The sequence below is a fragment of the Pyrus communis genome, chromosome 15 (assembly GCF_963583255.1).
Source record: "Pyrus communis chromosome 15, drPyrComm1.1, whole genome shotgun sequence".
Taxonomy (NCBI): Eukaryota; Viridiplantae; Streptophyta; class Magnoliopsida; order Rosales; family Rosaceae; genus Pyrus; species Pyrus communis.
The window spans coordinates 5,777,653-5,794,528 of NC_084817.1; the positions used below are offsets into that span (position 1 = coordinate 5,777,653).

General features: G+C 38.8%; 2 protein-coding genes across 2 annotated transcripts; one reads left to right on the forward strand and one right to left on the reverse strand.

Annotated features, from left to right (window-relative positions):
- Positions 1 to 1,614: 1,614 nt before the first annotated feature.
- On the reverse strand, positions 1,615 to 4,821 carry LOC137717633 (mannose-P-dolichol utilization defect 1 protein homolog 2-like). The gene is made up of 8 exons (XM_068457054.1): positions 4,542 to 4,821; positions 3,616 to 3,769; positions 3,202 to 3,274; positions 3,019 to 3,085; positions 2,782 to 2,841; positions 2,513 to 2,573; positions 2,384 to 2,425; positions 1,615 to 2,073 (listed from the first exon to the last, which is right to left on the reverse strand). The coding sequence occupies exons 1-8, from the start codon at positions 4,686 to 4,688 to the stop codon at positions 1,964 to 1,966; spliced, it is 714 nt and encodes a 237-aa protein (XP_068313155.1). The 5' UTR covers positions 4,689 to 4,821; the 3' UTR covers positions 1,615 to 1,963.
- Positions 4,822 to 14,605: 9,784 nt separating this feature from the next.
- Positions 14,606 to 16,605, forward strand: LOC137716804 (uncharacterized). Its single transcript, XM_068456179.1, has 7 exons — positions 14,606 to 14,751; positions 14,846 to 14,899; positions 14,991 to 15,122; positions 15,334 to 15,442; positions 15,556 to 15,597; positions 15,684 to 15,740; positions 15,952 to 16,605. The coding sequence occupies exons 1-7, from the start codon at positions 14,606 to 14,608 to the stop codon at positions 16,549 to 16,551; spliced, it is 1,140 nt and encodes a 379-aa protein (XP_068312280.1). The 3' UTR covers positions 16,552 to 16,605.
- Positions 16,606 to 16,876: the final 271 nt, after the last annotated feature.

Sequence of the window (16,876 nt, forward strand, 5' to 3'; positions counted from 1 at the left end):
GGAGTCCCATTGTTAAAGATCTAAAACTCGGCTACCAGCCTTGCCTGCAAAAAAATTTAGTTTATTGGCATTTTGTCGAACACTTGATAGGTTTGTTGTCATCAGCCGAACCATTACATATGCCGAAGCAAGTTGATGAGTGCTCTTGATGTAACTTGTCGAGTGCTGTCGAGGTATATCTAGCAGGTATTACATTAAACATTTAGTGGGCACAAAAAGAACTTATACCAATTCAAAGGGTTCTTAGAACATGTGTCTGCCACTGGCTACGAGCCAGATTCTCTCACAGTTCGGATAAAGGGATATAGCCTACTACAAGGTAGATTCTCTTGGATATCAGGCATGGAAGTAACTTGTGTGCTACTTCACTTGTGTCATAGGTGTTGGAAGATATTGACACATTTATCCAAACCAAAACGAAAAATATTGTATTAGGTGAGAAAGGCCAGTTTAGGCTATTTGATTGCAACAATCTTGCCGGTTGCTTTCTGCAGCAAAGCAGGCTAAGAGTAGTTCCACCCTTAAAAAAATACGTCAGCACTTAGGCTATTTAATTCATTCAGTGAACAGTGATAAATCCCAATAAACAGTAATAGACAATGCATCTCCGTCCCTAAAAAAAATAGCCTATTCAATTTTATTAAAATATTATTATTATTTATTATAAAATAATAAAAAATAATAATTTTATTTTTAATTTCTATGAGGAAGCAAGTAAACATTGAGCAACCGTTTTGCTTTCTCATTTTCTTTCCGTGGTACAACTGTTTCGCTCTCTTTTTGACGAGCAAGCAAACTTTGGTGACAATGATCACAAAGCAAGACACAGTGAAGAAAAATAGAGTCACAAAATCCCTCGCATTCCACTTCCTCACCTCCTTCGCTTCGACTCTCAAACTCTTGGCCCTCCTCAACGCGTCGACCTCCTTCAACAAATCAAACTCCAACCCCTTCTTCTTCAACTCCTCAATGCACTTTCCCGGTAGGTTCTTATCCTCATTTTCTCTCTCCAACAACTTCTCCAGGTGCCCCTCTGTGTCGCTTTTATACCTTATCACCCAAATGATCCCCAACGAGAAGCAGAGATAGCAGAGCGACGGGGATCCAAGACTTGCGGCACGCGAACCCTTGCGGGTCCCGTGATGAGGAACTGAAGAGAAGGGTGAGAGATGTGGAGTGGAAGAGGAAGAAGAAGATGAAGAGCATCTTGATCTCCTTTCAAACCGAGTCGATTTGGTACTCCTTGATATTAGGAGACCAGCTTGGACCGGGTGCCAGCCTATCTGCTGGGCTGGAGTGGAATGGCTGGGTGCCGGGCCAATAATTTGGCTAAGTGCTGGCCTATTTGTTCCCCGGTGGAACTGCTCTAATGGGGTGTGACAAGGTTTCTTCTATGTAAGATTAATTGAAACCCCATGCATACTGGTTATAGCTGATAATTTCTCTAGGAAGAGGCTTTCCCGTTGCTTACGGGCAAGGACTCCCGCGCTTGACGACGACTCTCGCGTCACCCAAACGATGGGAAATTTCTTTTCTATCCTTGAATTTGTAAACAATTCATGATTATAAACAGAAGCCGTCATTAATCAAAACAAATCCAAAAGAAATCTGGTCTAAAGCAAAAGCTATAAAACGAGCATAGTGACATGTAATGATAAAAGGAGTCGATGTTCACTTCGAAAAAAGAAAAAGAAAAGGAGAATCTGCCATAATTTCATGTTAATCTCAATGTTTAGCATTAAAAAAAAAAAAAAAGGACAAAAAAATACTGACAGTTTGATGGATAACGTCGTCTCACTTCTACAAACTAATGGCTAACACCTGTAGAAATATATATTACGAATTGGACGATGATTGCTGATTTCCTTCCTTGAGCACAATTGCAGTGTTTCGCTGACTTCCTTGCTGGAACTGTTGGCTTCTTTAACTGAAGCAAACCTACCCACATCTCGGGTTCAGTTTTCTACTCCGTTTTCTTTCCCTTCTCAGCACGCGGCTTTTGCTTTTGGTATATCAGTATCTGACTCAGGAGGGTAAAATTCGTTGCGATGCCAATCACAGAGCCCAACAGAACTAGTAGAGGATTAAGGAGAAGCAGATGAACGAATACATATATGTGCACGTTTAGTGTCTATTTTTGGTGATGCAAACAAACACTAGTCATGATCATCTTTGACGAGGAACTCAATTTTGTCGGTCATTTTAGGGGAACGAGAAAGAAACTAGCGGTAACTAGGTTCTGAGGGAACCCAATCAAGATGCGCGAACCTGAGAACTTGCTACTTCTACACAGACTAAGACTATGAAAACAATAATAATTTTTTTTGCTGAATTATATTTCAATAAAAACGCAACTTATCTGATAGACATGAAAAAAGGATACCACTTTTGGGTGCTTGTTCTTGGATGCTGGTGAAAACTCTCACTGCAAAAGAACGTTAAGAACTCTGTGAGTCTGACAATATATCAATTATATTCTACGCCTATAACCCTACTAATATGTTTAACATACCCATGGAACCTGCAAAATTCATTAAGTTCGTTAAGAAGCTGAGCTCCCCTGTACTTTTATTCTGCTCAAGAAATTGTTCAGCAGAATCAGAAAAATAGCTAAAACAGGTTGAGAGAAAGAACTGAATATTGATATAGTAGGAGATTAAACTGGTTGCCATGCCAGAGATTGTGCAAACTCAGAATTACAACTTCGGGCAAGCAGTCAAATCATCCATGCTCACATCAACAAAGAGTACTAGACAAACGTCTAAATTAAATCCCACTTACAGAAAAGTTCGCCCATATCTGTGGGATCTTGGCACCGAGAAAGATTGCATGCTGGGATGCCTGTATCAGATTGTTTCCACATCAGTACATCTATGCATAAAGAACCATATAGATAAGAGAAAAGATTATATTTATGCATAAAAATAGCTGAGTATGGAAATGAATACAAGGCAAGGGAAGGAAGGAAAAGTGCTTGTCATCCCAATAGTTTATAAGCCATTGAAATCGGCTACTTACATATAGAGCCTCAAAGAGAACAGGATCTATCTGGCCAGCTAATATTGTTGGTGCTACAGCACAATATCTGGAAAACCATCATAATTAAGGAAGAAGTTGACCACATTTCTCCCTTACACAGAATGAGAGATTAGGAGGAAAAAAAAAAAAGCGAAGGCTGAACTGATTCTCAAGAAAGGATACAGTAACGCCGTGATCATTGTTCTGGTACTCATAGGTCGGGAGTAATAATAGATAATGGCAATCAATATTAGAGCTGTAAAAGAGAAACATAAAACAAATTGTGTTAGATCTTGTGCGAGTGCTATAAATTAGCTCATCCTAATGCCATAAAATTGAAGTCAAAATGCCCAACAAATTTACCAAGAGCTTAGATCTATACGTGTCAAAATCATCATAAAGGTATAATCAACGAACCACAACTCTTTGTTTGCCACAAAACTAAAAGTTCAATCACATATGGCTAATCTGATATAACTAACTCACTCTACCGTCAAAATCATGCTTCTGTACCTCTACTTTCACTCTCATATCTCTATGAAGCAATTCCCTGGTATACGTTTACTGACACAAAAGTACAAGAAGCCTTTGACATACCTTGGATCAAAAGAAAGGCCAATTCCCCATAAGCTGAGAACGGAAGCCCTTTATGAAGGCAATACGCCAGAGCAATGGTGTAACCAACTACTTCGAGCTCAAAAGAGATAATACTAAGACCTCTGACACTTCCATGTTGCAAAATTTTTATTATCTGCAATCAAAGAACAAAAGCACCATACCGTGTACAATGTCAAAAATAAATTCAAACGACTACATAACACGGTGCAAAGCTTTTCAACACGAGGACAAAATAGGGCGATGGCACATTATTATTTAATTAACAAGAAATTCATAATCATTTTTAAACTTAAACATAAAGAGGAAGATTCTGTTCCTTCCAACAGTTTAGATCCCATAAATCGTCAATAATCGAATTTGAAGGATATGCGGGAATTAAACTACCGGTTTCCAGTTTAAACTGTGGCAATTTAACAATGACTTTGAATTGAAGGAGAAAGAAAAAAATTCTATTCGTTCCAACATTCCATAACACTTTATCAATAAAACTTCAAGGATCTGCAGGCATTAAACAACTGGTATCGAGTTTAAACTGTCAAAATTTAACAACGAATTGAGTGATTGAACATAAAACACACAGCTAGTGACTTAATGGGTCAGCAAAAAATGCAAAAAATCTAGAAAACTCAAATATTTAGATAATTTTCTGGGAAAAAGGATTTGGGTTTTAGTTCAAAATCCAACAATTTCAAATCTTTTGGCAAAAAAATTACTAAACAAACACTAATTGAGAACATAAAATCCTTTTTTAACCCATTAATCGATGGTGCCCATATCAGAGATCTGCCTTCTGTTCTTATAAAATACAACAATTTCAACAGAGATTGTGAAACGAAAACAAAAGGTAATTGCTTTAAGTAATTAACGATGATAGGCGAAAAGCAAAGGGAGGAGAAAGAAAGTGCCTGAGGAAGTTTCACGGTGGTGGAAGCGGCGACGATGGCGTAGCCGAGAAGCTTGGAAATAAGGGGCAGCAAGCAATCTTTGTCGGGGAAGTGGCCGTCGCCGAGGGCCCCCAAGGCGCAGCTGAAATCGATTCCTAGGACCTTCATCGCTGCGTCAAATCAATGGAGATCCTTTACAGTTTTTTCACTCCTCCAAGACACGAACTTCGTATATGTCGAAGACTGAGAGCCCAGGTACGCTATGACTTTTTGGTGCTTTCAGTATTTTTACCGACGCGCGTACGCCAACCATTTTTATTCAATTTACAATTAGTTTTTACAAAGTTCTATATAAAAAAAAGTTCATATTTATTGATCTTAGTGCAGGTTTGATGTTATCAATTTTTATTTTTTTTAACAACTATTACAGACACGAAGAACATTGAAAATGAAATATTGACAAGTTCTTTTTAGTTGGTACCATCTTACTAAGGTCGGTCTTGAAGGTAGCCGATTAGGCATCTGCCTAGACCCCCAATATTATATATTTAAATTTTTACAATCCAAATTCACTAAAAATATTAAAAATTAAAATCATAGGCGTCTGAAAACTAGATTATGTAAACTTATTAAAAAAATTGGTTGAAAATTAGATTGTGTAAACTTAATTAGTACATTTGCATCTAAAAATACAAGATGTGTATTATTTAAGTAATTTTTGTATATCATCCTTCTTTTAATATTTATTTTTGATCATATTTGATGTAGAAATAAACTTTTTCATGTATTTAGCGATTTTTTTTTATACAAATCAATGTACAAAGAATCAGAGGTCAAAGAACTCTAGGGCCCCACTTTGAAGGCCGCCTAAGACCTCCAAAGTCCCAGGGGCCACCCCTGGTAGGTACAACGATATTTTAGACGAAAATTTGAGCTAAGTTAGATGATCAGTCAATTACAATAATAACCTTTCAAACTTGTCATTCTGTTAGTATAAGAGAATCTGATTAGGATATATTGGGTTAGGTTAAGAGATAAAGGCTCTAAAGAAAAACGACACTTGGAAACTAATCACGCTACTAAGAGGCAAACATATGATTGGATGCAGGTGGGTCCCTAAAACACAAAGTTGGTGGCTTCATCGAGAAGGCTCATATTGTAGAACAAAATACTTGGCTCATTCTCATTACAGACAAATCATAAATTTATACGTGTGTATAACCTTTTATTTTGTAATTTTAATAATTTTGACATATATTCCTAAGGTTTTTAATCTCTAACGTTGTTTGAGGCCACCAATCGACCCCTCTTTTTATTAAAAAGAAAAGAAAAAGAAAAATGAACTCAAACGAAAGGTGTTGATTAAAATAGAAAACTCCAAATTTGAGATTTTTTTTTTTAGTAAAGATGAATACTATTAAACTGTAATACTAAGTGACTCAACTCTAAGATTTTAACATACAAATAAAATCCTAGTTTAGTGTAAAACATATCAAATTTCTTTTCCTAATCATTATGGCTGGCAGGTGTCATGTGATGCCATCCCAACTTGAGATTGGGCTTTTTATTTTCTGTGGGTTCATAATTTTAATTGTCTCGTTAGGGTTTCGAAACTTGCCTACAACAAGAATTTCATGTGGGGAAATCCAAGCCAGCAGCGAATTATCTTCAAGATTTTAAAAGATGTTAGGCGTTAGTCGGCGGCGGGCTGGGGCCTAGATGAATTTAAGTAAATATATTATATTTCGCGTAAATACGTGTCTCTTTATACTTAAAATATATATAATTACATTATAAATTACAAAATAGAATAACATATATATTATAAAGTATTGGAACATAATGAAAACATGGGGAACAAACATATAATGTCTGTTCGTGTAAGTATTCAATGAGTTTCTTACAATTTATTGAAAAAAATGATATGTAAAATGAAAGTTATCTATTTTCTGTCTAAGTGAGTCGTAACCTAGGTGGGTGTTTAGGCGGGTCTGGGCGGGCTAGGCAGGTGCCTAGGAAGTCTAGGTGGGCACGTCAGCAGGTCTAAGTGCCACTTCTTAATTTTCAAATGTCCATACATTAATCAGAGCAGTGGTCAGCCACCTAGCGCCTAAGCGGAAATTTTTAGAATAATGACTATCATACCTTTCAACTTTTATTTTTTTCCACGAATTTGTGTTTTCTCCTTTTTTCTCATGAATGTGCATGCCTTTTTAGACCATCAATTTCTATGAGAAATATTTTTAAGTACCGAGTATTAAAGTGATACTTTAAATATTATAATACAAGTGAAGAAAATAATATATTTTTTTCGCATTTCTCAACTTATCTTATAACACATAAGTACCCACTTGAATACGAACCGACACTTCGAAATTTTTTTTCCATATCTCTGTGGTATATAAATGGTTGATTGTTTTCTGATCCATCATTTTCTGGGGAGGATGGGTGAATTGGAAAGTTCCGATCCATCATTTTCTGGGGAGGATGGGTGAATTGGAAAGTCACAAATGTGGACTGTCAAAAATTAGGTTGTGCGAGTTACAAATAAGTTGTTGGGAAAGTTGAGGGATTTTTCATTGGAGTCAACACATTGGGCCATTCCACAATGTAGCCATTCACTTCACTTCGTCTAGTCTAGTATTGTTGCTGGACCTTCTGCTATAATTTTGACATTGAATAACATGATGAAGGTTAACAGTAAAAACCAAAAAAAAAACTTTCCAGAGATTCTATAAATACTATGTTTGAAGTCGACGAACTAGAAAGTTTGGACCACACAATGTAAATCTCCAGCCCTCGTTAGCCCATCACATTGACCCAGTTTACACAAAATCAAGCCCTTAACGGCCCAAATCTATCCCTCTTTCTTGAATGGCCCAAATTTTTGAATCCGTCAGCAGATAGATTCGAAGAAGATTTCAACTCCAATTGATAAACACTGACCAAATGCTAATTTCTTGCAAGTCCCATCATGAACAGGCAACCCAGGGTGTACATGCTTTGTGTACCCAAGTTGGCAGTGTTGGTATTTGACAGTTTACTAACTCAATACCAAAATATGTGGGTGATAAGTTTACAAACTCTATCACACCTCTTTCACTTTGCACTCTCAAATAAAATTGGACAAAGAAAGAAATAGAGAAAGGAGGGAAGCAACAAGCTTTGGCAAAACACTTGAACTTTGATATATGAAAAGGTTTACAAACTATTGGAATAAGAAAGCTTACAAGCTTCTTCACAATTGGAAGTGGGATTTGGATGGGATGATTTACAATGCTTGAGAGCTTGGGTATTTATAGCAAACCAAATGATTAAACTAAGATTATTTATTACCACACAAAACACATTAATTGCACCTAATAATTTTTATTCAACCATACCTAATATTGCCTAACTTTCAATGCCTAACTTTGACATTGATTTTCAACAATGGCTAGCACCAACTTGTTTTGAGTTGAATTTCCAACACACCTCCTCAAATCAAAACGCCTTCATTCCTAGCATTTCACGCAGTAGCCGGAATGTTTCAATTGGCAATGGCTTTGTGAAGATGTCTGCCACTTGTTCCTTGGTGTGACAGTAGACAAGTTCAATTGTCTTTTGCTTCACATGGTCCCTTAGAAAATGGAACCTGGTATCAATGTGCTTGCTCCTTCCATGTTGAACAGGATTCTTTGCAAGTTTGATTGCAGACACGTTATCTACATGAATCACAGTCGATTCCACTTGTGGATGACACACTGACTTCAACAGATTTCTTAACCAAATTGCCTCACACACGGTTGAGGCTACAACAACATACTCGGCTTCACATGATGACAAAGCAACAATTGATTGCTTCTTTGAAGTCCATGAGAAAGCTGTTGATCCTAGAAAAAACACATAGCCAGTTGTGCTTTTCCTTTCATCTTGGTCACCTCCCCAATCACTATCTGAATAACCAAATAATTTTGCATCTTCACCAAAATTATAAAATAGACCATAGTTTAGAGTACCTCTTATGTACCTCAAAATTCTCTTGGCGGCCAGCCAATGAGACTCCCTTGGTGTTTCCATGTATCGACTCACGAGTCCAACACCATAAACTATATCAGGTCTTGTGATTGTAAGGTACCTTAGGCTTCCAACGAGGCTTTTGTACACTGTTGAGTTTACAAACTCACCCTCTCCTCCTTTGGACAGCTTCAATCCAGTTGCGACTGGGGTATTGACAGTGTTGCACTTGTCCATATTGAACTTCTTCAATATGTCTCTCATGTACCTTTGTTGAGAGATGTAGATACCATCACTTTCTTGCTTCACTTCTATGCCAAGAAAGTATGACATTAATCCATTGTCAGTCATCTCAAATTCACTGAACATGGATTGCTTGAACTCATGGAACATTGCCTCATTGTTTCCTGTAAACAATAAATCATCTACATAGAGACAAATAATTAAGAACTCCCCTTTTTCACCATTCTTCATGTAAACTGAATGCTCGTATGGACATTTCTGAAATCCATTTTGGTGAAGGTAGTTGTCGATCCTTGAGTTCCAAGCTCGTGGTGCTTGCTTGAGGCCGTACAAAGCCTTCTTCAAACGATACACCTTATCTTCTTCTCCTTGTACTTGGAAGCCTTCCGGTTGTTCCACGTACACTTCTTCCTCAAGTACTCCATTAAGGAAGGCTGACTTGACATCTAGTTGATAAATTTTCCATTTATGATGTGCGGCAAGAGAGATTAGCAATCTTACCGTGTCAAGTCTCGCAACTGGAGCATAGACTTCATCATAGTCCACTCCATACTTCTGTTTGTAGCCCTTTGCTACAAGCCTTGATTTGTATCGATCCACACTCCCATCTGCAGTGCGTTTGATCTTGTAAACCCACTTGACACCAATAGCCTTCTGATTTGGTGGGAGCTTTGTCAGCTCCCAAGTGTCATTCTTCTCGATGGCATGGATCTCTTCTTCCATGGCTTTCTTCCAACAATCTTCTTCCACAGCTTCATTGAATGAGAAAGGCTCGTGGTCTGCATACAAGCAGAAAAGGTTGGTTTCTTCTTCTTCTTCTTGTCCATAAATCTCTGTGAGACTCCTTAACCTCACTGGAGTTGAGGAGCTGCTTTCCTCACTAGATGTAGGACCACTCCTTGCAATTCTGTGCACTGGAGTTGTTGTGATTGTTTGAGCAGGCTGTTGCTCAATCGGTGGTACAACTTCTGGTTCTTCAAAATCAGTGGAGACGATCTTCTCTTTACTGACTTCTTTGTTGTTCCACTTCCATGTCTCTTCCTCACTGAAGATGACATCTCTACTAACCACTAGTTTGCCAGTTAGTGGGTTGTAGAGCTTGTATGCCTTGGACTCTTCACTATAGCCCACAAACACACACTTCTCACCTCTATCATCAAGTTTCCTCCTCTTGGCTTCTGGAACTTGAGCATATGCAACACACCCAAAAATTCTTAGGTGTGTAACATTCGGCTTGTATCCACTCCAAGCCTCTTGTGGTGTCATCCTCTTGACACTCTTTGTTGGACATCGATTCAACAAATAAATCGAACAAGCTACAGCTTCTGCCCATAACTCTTTTGGCAAATTCTTCTCCTTAAGCATGGACCTTGTCATGTCAAGGATGGTTCGATTCTTTCTTTCGGCTATCCCATTTTGCTGTGGGGTATAGGCAGCAGTAAGTTGATGCCTAATTCCTTGCTCCTTGCAGTATGCTTGGAAAGCATTGGAGGTGTACTCTCCACCTCTATCTGATCTCACAGCCACAAGCTTGTGGTTACTTTCTGCCTCTGTGAGTGCCTTGAACTCCTTGAAAATTTTTAGGGCAGCTGACTTCTCCTTGAGAAAATAGACCCAAGTCTTTCTACTGAAATCATCAATGAAGGTAATAAAATACCTATTACCTCCATAAGACATGGGATCCAATAGACCACATATATCTGTGTGCACCAACTGCAGTGGTGCCTTTGCTCTCCATGTATCACCAACAGGGAACGATAGTCGTGCTTGCTTGCCAAGCACACAACCTTCATATACTTGGCGTGTGGCTTCAATCTGGGGTAGACCACGAACCATTCCTCCACTTGACAGCAACTTTAGGCCATTGAAATTAAGATGGCCAAATCGAAGATGCCATTTCCATGACTCATCTTCCATTACACCGATGTTGCAGCTTCCAATCTTTGTGTTCAAATTCAACGGAAACATCCGGTTCTTTGACATTCGAACACGTGCAATAAGCTTTCTCCTTGCATTCCTGAGAGTGAAAAGCATGTTCTCCATATGTATAATGTACCCTTTCTGGAACAGTTGACCAATGCTCAGAATGTTGCTCTTCATACCTGGTATGTAGTAGGTATCGGAGATGTATTCTTCTCTTCCATCCTTCTGGATGATCTTGATCTTCCCTTTGCCTTCAACTGGCAACTTTGAGGAGTCACCAAGACTTACAGATCCATATGCCCCTTTTTTGAGTTCGGCAAAAAACTCCTTCTTTCCACACATGTGATTGCTTGCACCAGAGTCCAAATACCAAACATCTTGTTGGCTACTGGAATCATGGTGTGCTAGTAAGACTGTAAGTTCTTCATCAGTATTTCCACTTGATTCTGCCATGTTGACATGCTCACCATTTTTATGTGAACATTCATTGGCATAATGTCCATATTGCTTACAGTTGTGACACTGGATATGCGCCTTTCCTCGAGTAGATCTCCACTCCTGAGACTGACCTTGATTTTGTGCATAGCCTCGACCTCTTCCTCGGGCTCGTCCTCGGCTACGGTTGGATGAGCTCCCACGACGTGAGTTCCACTGCCCACGACCTTTATTTGGTTTGTCAATATTCAACTTTGACTCCAAAGCTTGCTCTAGCGTTGTGGGGCTTGCATTCTTCTGAATGCGTTGCTCGTGAACTAGGAGGGATCCTAGTAGCTCTTCTGCGCTCATCACCTCCAAATCCTTGGATTCCTCAATGGCAGTCACCACATGCTCAAACTTAGATGTGAGTGACCGGAGTATCTTCTCCACAACTCGTACTTCATCGAGTCTCTCGCCATTTCTCCTCATCTGATTTACTATCACAATGAGCCTTGAGTGATAGTCGGAGATGCTCTCCCCTTCATTCATATGAGCAGTTTCAAAATCTGCTCGAAGTGATTGTAACCTCACTTTCTTGACTCGATCTACTCCTTTGTAGATTGTACTGAGTGTATCCCATACTTGCTTGCTCGTTGTTGCTTCTGCAACCTTCTCGAACGTTGAATCTTCCAAACCCTGGTATAGAAGATACAGCGCCTTTTGGTCCTTCTTTCGTAAGTCCTTGAGAGTGTTCCTTTGATCCGCAGTATATACGGCTTCTTGCTCGGCAGTGGGTACAACATACCCACTACTGACAACTTCCCATAGCTCCTGTGATCCAAACAATGCTTTGAATTGGATGCACCATCTTTCATAATTTTCTTTCTTCAATGTGGGAACTTGGAGTTGCACTAAGTTGGACGCCATAACTGCTGCACCTGCCAGAGTGGTATTCTGGCTCTGATACCAATTGTTGGTATTTGACAGTTTACTAACTCAATACCAAAATATGTGGGTGATAAGTTTACAAACTCTATCACACCTCTTTCACTTTGCACTCTCAAATAAAATTGGACAAAGAAAGAAATAGAGAAAGGAGGGAAGCAACAAGCTTTGGCAAAACACTTGAACTTTGATATATGAAAAGGTTTACAAACTATTGGAATAAGAAAGCTTACAAGCTTCTTCACAATTGGAAGTGGGATTTGGATGGGATGATTTACAATGCTTGAGAGCTTGGGTATTTATAGCAAACCAAATGATTAAACTAAGATTATTTATTACCACACAAAACACATTAATTGCACCTAATAATTTTTATTCAACCATACCTAATATTGCCTAACTTTCAATGCCTAACTTTGACATTGATTTTCAACAATGGCTAGCACCAACTTGTTTTGAGTTGAATTTCCAACAGGCAGGTGGTCCAGATTTACGTCTACAGCAATGGCGATCATGACACATATCATGTTTAGTGATTGAGAGAGGCTTACTTACATTCGATTGGAGGAACACTAATCTAGCGTTGTGTTTAGTGATACAGAAGACAAAGGAGTTTGGATTAGTTGAAATATACTATTTCTTTATTATGGATTTAGGGCGCCGAGATCACTGGGTCGGTTCTCTTGAGTCTCAGAGTACTGGGTTTGGATTTCGTGTCTAAGGTCTCAAGCACAAATTAGAGTAGTGAAATTGAAGCATCTCAAGTTTTCACAAGATAAACAATCCTGTGTAAATGCACATGATAGGATTAGGGTGAAATTATTTTTGGATTGGTAATCCAATCCTACAACTTATCCTACCCCCAAAGGAAGACTCAAATTAAAAAAAAACGTTTAAAGCTGATTAAACAGGCATGCATATCGCCGTTGCAGATGAGGGGCCATTAGAAGGACAACGTTTGGTGCCATTTATTTGATGAAAGCGGAAACCAGTAGGGATTTGAGGACCACTGCAAAAAAAATAGGCAAAACCATTAAGGCACCGTGAGCTGTTAAACACTGCTCATCGTTCATGACAAATCAAGGATTGCTGTTGTACGCTTCCCAATGTTCTAAAAAAGGGCCTAGGCGTTGGGCGATGGTGATCCGAGATGTTTTCTTGCAAATCGGTTGGAAAAATCGGCTAGGCTTGAGGCGGCCCTAAGTGGGCTAGGCAGCTAGGTGATCTTTTTTTTTTTTTTTTGAAATTAAAAAAAAAAAAATCCTATCTAAGTCTAAGTGCCGTGCATTGCAGCTCTTACCCTAATTTCACAAACAAAACCGAAGTTGAGTTTGAGTCTGACATGGAGAGAGTTTTGGAGGGATATGGTGAGGAACAGTTTGATGCCTAGCTTTGTAACTTTGCAAGTATCTTACATTACTATATTTCCTTATTTTCCTCCTATTTTGCATTTTATGTGGTTTTAAATTGTGAACTTGTTGTACATGTGTCATCCTACAATACTCCTCACTATGGTTATATGACATATATGCTTAATGTGTTTTTAAATTTTGGACTTGTTGAATACTCTTTTTGCATTTTATCATTATTTTATTATCTTATCCATGAATTTCATACAAGTATATATTTTTTTAAGTGTCAATATGCACTTATTTATAAGATATACAAGAAATTTATCTAAATCCGTCTAGGCCACCTACGCGCCCGGCGCTAAGGGCCAGCCCACCGCCCGACTAGCGCCTAACATTTTTTAGAACCTTGCACCTTCCTAATTAGCCTACACCTGGTTGGTGTTTTTTTTTTATTACTTATGTTTTGATTCATGATGAGAATTTGATTAAGATTATCCCGAAAATTCTGCAATGGTATTTTATATAGTCCGCCTATTCCTATTCCTTATCAAAGAATGGACTTTTGATACGTACTGATGTGTTATTGATACATTGTTGACAATGTCGATGAACTTTTGTTCTTTAACCATGCACGAATACAATGGTGAAGCTACATACAAAGCTACCATGAGCTATAGCCCAGGTGCCAATAATAATGCTAAAGTTGAATGTCAGTTAATCAAATTAATCCTAACAGCGAAAAATTAGGTAGCCCATAAAAAATTTCAAGCTCCGCCCTTGCACAGAAAATTACTGGTATTTCGTACATGATAGCATAATAACTGATTCACAGCGCAAGTTAGTCGGGAGGATCTTAGGTTTTAGCTCTCTCCGACTGTATATCTGTTGTGTGACTTGTGTCTATTTTTCTTTTGTACGACACTCTTCTTAACTCCTCCTTTCTGAGTTGTAAATATATAGGTCCCACTGTGAAACAAACTACAGGGATCCCAGCGGTCCACTACGCGGTGGGTTTGGTTGGAGCCTCACTCCAATGTCCCAACACAGCCAGCGGACATTGGTTGTTTGTTCCCAAGTTTCCTCTTTTCCTATTAATTGTGATGGAAACAACAGCACACTCACACTTAACTTCACTCTAAAATTCACCCCCCCCCCCCCCCCCCCCTTCTCTCTCTCTCTCTCTCCGTGTTTCTGTTTCTGTGTGTGGCAATGGAAAGTGGACTTCCCGTGCTTAATTGTCTCTTGCAGCACACGCTGAGGAGCCTCTGTTCATGTTCAGATTCTTCTTCCAATTCCTCCAAGTGGGTTTATGCTGTCTTCTGGAGAACCTTGCCTCGGAACTATCCTCCTCCAAAGTAAGAAAATTTCACTATATAAACAGAATATATAGCACACTACACATGAAAAGCTACTTTCATGAAACAAGTCACATTGCTTTGGTTTTTTCAGGTGGGATTATGGAGAGAGTGCTCTTGATCGATCCAAGGGAAACAAAAGGAACTGGTAAAATGATTAACAAGGAACTGTGACAAAACAAAACCCATGTTTCTGATTTCGATGGTTTTCGAGTTTTTAAGTGAATGTTTGGTTGCAGGATTCTTGTTTGGGAAGATGGGTTCTGTGATTTCTATGAATGTGAGCGAGCAGGAAGTGGGTACATTAAGGGGAGGTTTGGAGCTGACATCTTCTTCAAAATGTCACATGAAGTATATAATTACGGAGAAGGGTGAGAATTTACTTTCTATTGGTGATGTTGGTTAGGCCAGTTAGTTGTGCAGTCTGCCCGTCCTAACCGTCCTTTGCATCCGAGTTTGAATTTCCCTCCACAAAGATTAAATTAGTTCAAAGTATCACATTGTCGGAAAAAGCATCTTCCTTCTAATATTTTTGTTGGCAAGAAGGTAAGTACAAATTTATTTGCATTGAGTTGGCTGCAGATTGCTTGGGAAAGTTGCAGCAGATAATAGTCACAGATGGATTTTCAGAGATACCCCAAATGAAGGTGATCCTAACTTCATTTCCTCTTGGAATGCATCCACCGAACCAGTAAGCCAATTCATTACATTATTCGTCTTACAAAAGTAAAAATGCAAGCATGAATTTTTTTTTTTCTTCTTCATTTAAATCCTTAATTTCCCTTTATTCATTCTCACATGCAGCAACCAAGGGCATGGGAGTTTCAATTCCAATCAGGCATACAGGTTCACTTTCTAAATCTCAGTTTTATAGAAACAGAAAGAAAATTTAGTAACACGATTCACTGGCTTGTTATATCGAAATTTTGCAGACAATTGCCATCATTTCTGTTAGAGAAGGCATAATTCAACTCGGCTCATTCGACAAGGTATGTGTCTGTCTTCCCTGATTTTTCCTTCAAATTTCAGCAAGTAGCAATTTTCACCCCATCTTTAGCCATCTGCACTCCAAGTTGAATATTTCACAATTTTATCTGCACTCATATAAGAACTAAGAAGTAAGCGTAGGTGGCCGAAACAAGTGTCAAAATTACTAGCCTTCGGTGAAGCATCAATCGATTGACTCATTGGGATTTTCAGGTATTGGAGGATCTCAATTTGGTGATCAGTATACAGAGGAAATTCAACTACCTTCAGAGCATACCAGGGGTTTTTGCCATGCAAAGACCGTACCTACCAATCCAACATCCCTACATCTTCAAACCAAATCCTCAGATGATTGGAACTGAAGATCAAACAGCTTTATCAGTCTACGAAAAGCGCCAACTGACCGGTGTGAAAAGATTGTTCAGTGAAGTTCCTGATGATTCCCAAATCAAGTCTATAAACTTAGGCTGGAACACACCACAAAATGGATTAGCAGGATCACCACCTTGGCCAATTGCTCCTCTTCTGCCCTCTATTTCTTGCAGCCTTGGAGCTCTCCTATCGAAGCTGCCTTCGGTTAATATTCCATCGCATAATGTCGCTGAAGCCCCTGACATGCTTATGAGCAACAACAGGAACAATTGTGCAGACCAGATGCAGAAGATTAGTGGTGACCTTACGAAAATAGAGTCATCCTGTCATTTAGATGTAGCTCATGAAGAAAAGCACAGTTCCGTAAACCCTAATTTGGGTTTGGAAAATGGAGGAGGGGTAGACTTAGGATTCGGACCGGTTCGAAAACAAGAGACTTAAGACTTAGAGTGCTATAAACTTAATTAATTACGAAGCTGGTTTTATTCCAACTTAAGCGCAAGTAGGCGGACATATTGTCTTGACCAACTAGCTTAATTCACGTATGTAACTTAATTTTATCTATTGTCATAGAGCAATATATATGCAATCACACTTTCATGAAATAATAATGTCTGCAACATGAGAGAATTTCTAATTGTCTCCTGATTTGGGTCCAATTTTCAATCATTAGGGAGACCAAATGCAAATCAAATACATTAGGGTTCAAATTATTGGTGCTTATAACTCCTGATGATCATGTGGCACCATCTCCTCCTAATTCTAC

Excerpts from the sequence above, each read along its gene's own strand:
- LOC137717633 (XM_068457054.1), bottom strand. The coding sequence starts at position 4,688 with ATGAAGGTCCTAGGAATCGATTTCAGCTGCGCCTTGGGGGCCCTCGGC. Across the intron at positions 3,275-3,615 it reads GGCCTTTCTTTTGATCCAAG|CTCTAATATTGATTGCCATT; the intron begins GTATGTCAAAGG and ends TCTCTTTTACAG. Across the intron at positions 3,086-3,201 it reads ACAATGATCACGGCGTTACT|ATATTGTGCTGTAGCACCAA; the intron begins GTATCCTTTCTT and ends ATGGTTTTCCAG.
- LOC137716804 (XM_068456179.1), top strand. The coding sequence starts at position 14,606 with ATGGAAAGTGGACTTCCCGTGCTTAATTGTCTCTTGCAGCACACGCTG. Across the intron at positions 15,123-15,333 it reads GTATATAATTACGGAGAAGG|ATTGCTTGGGAAAGTTGCAG; the intron begins GTGAGAATTTAC and ends AGTTGGCTGCAG. Across the intron at positions 15,443-15,555 it reads GGAATGCATCCACCGAACCA|CAACCAAGGGCATGGGAGTT; the intron begins GTAAGCCAATTC and ends TCTCACATGCAG.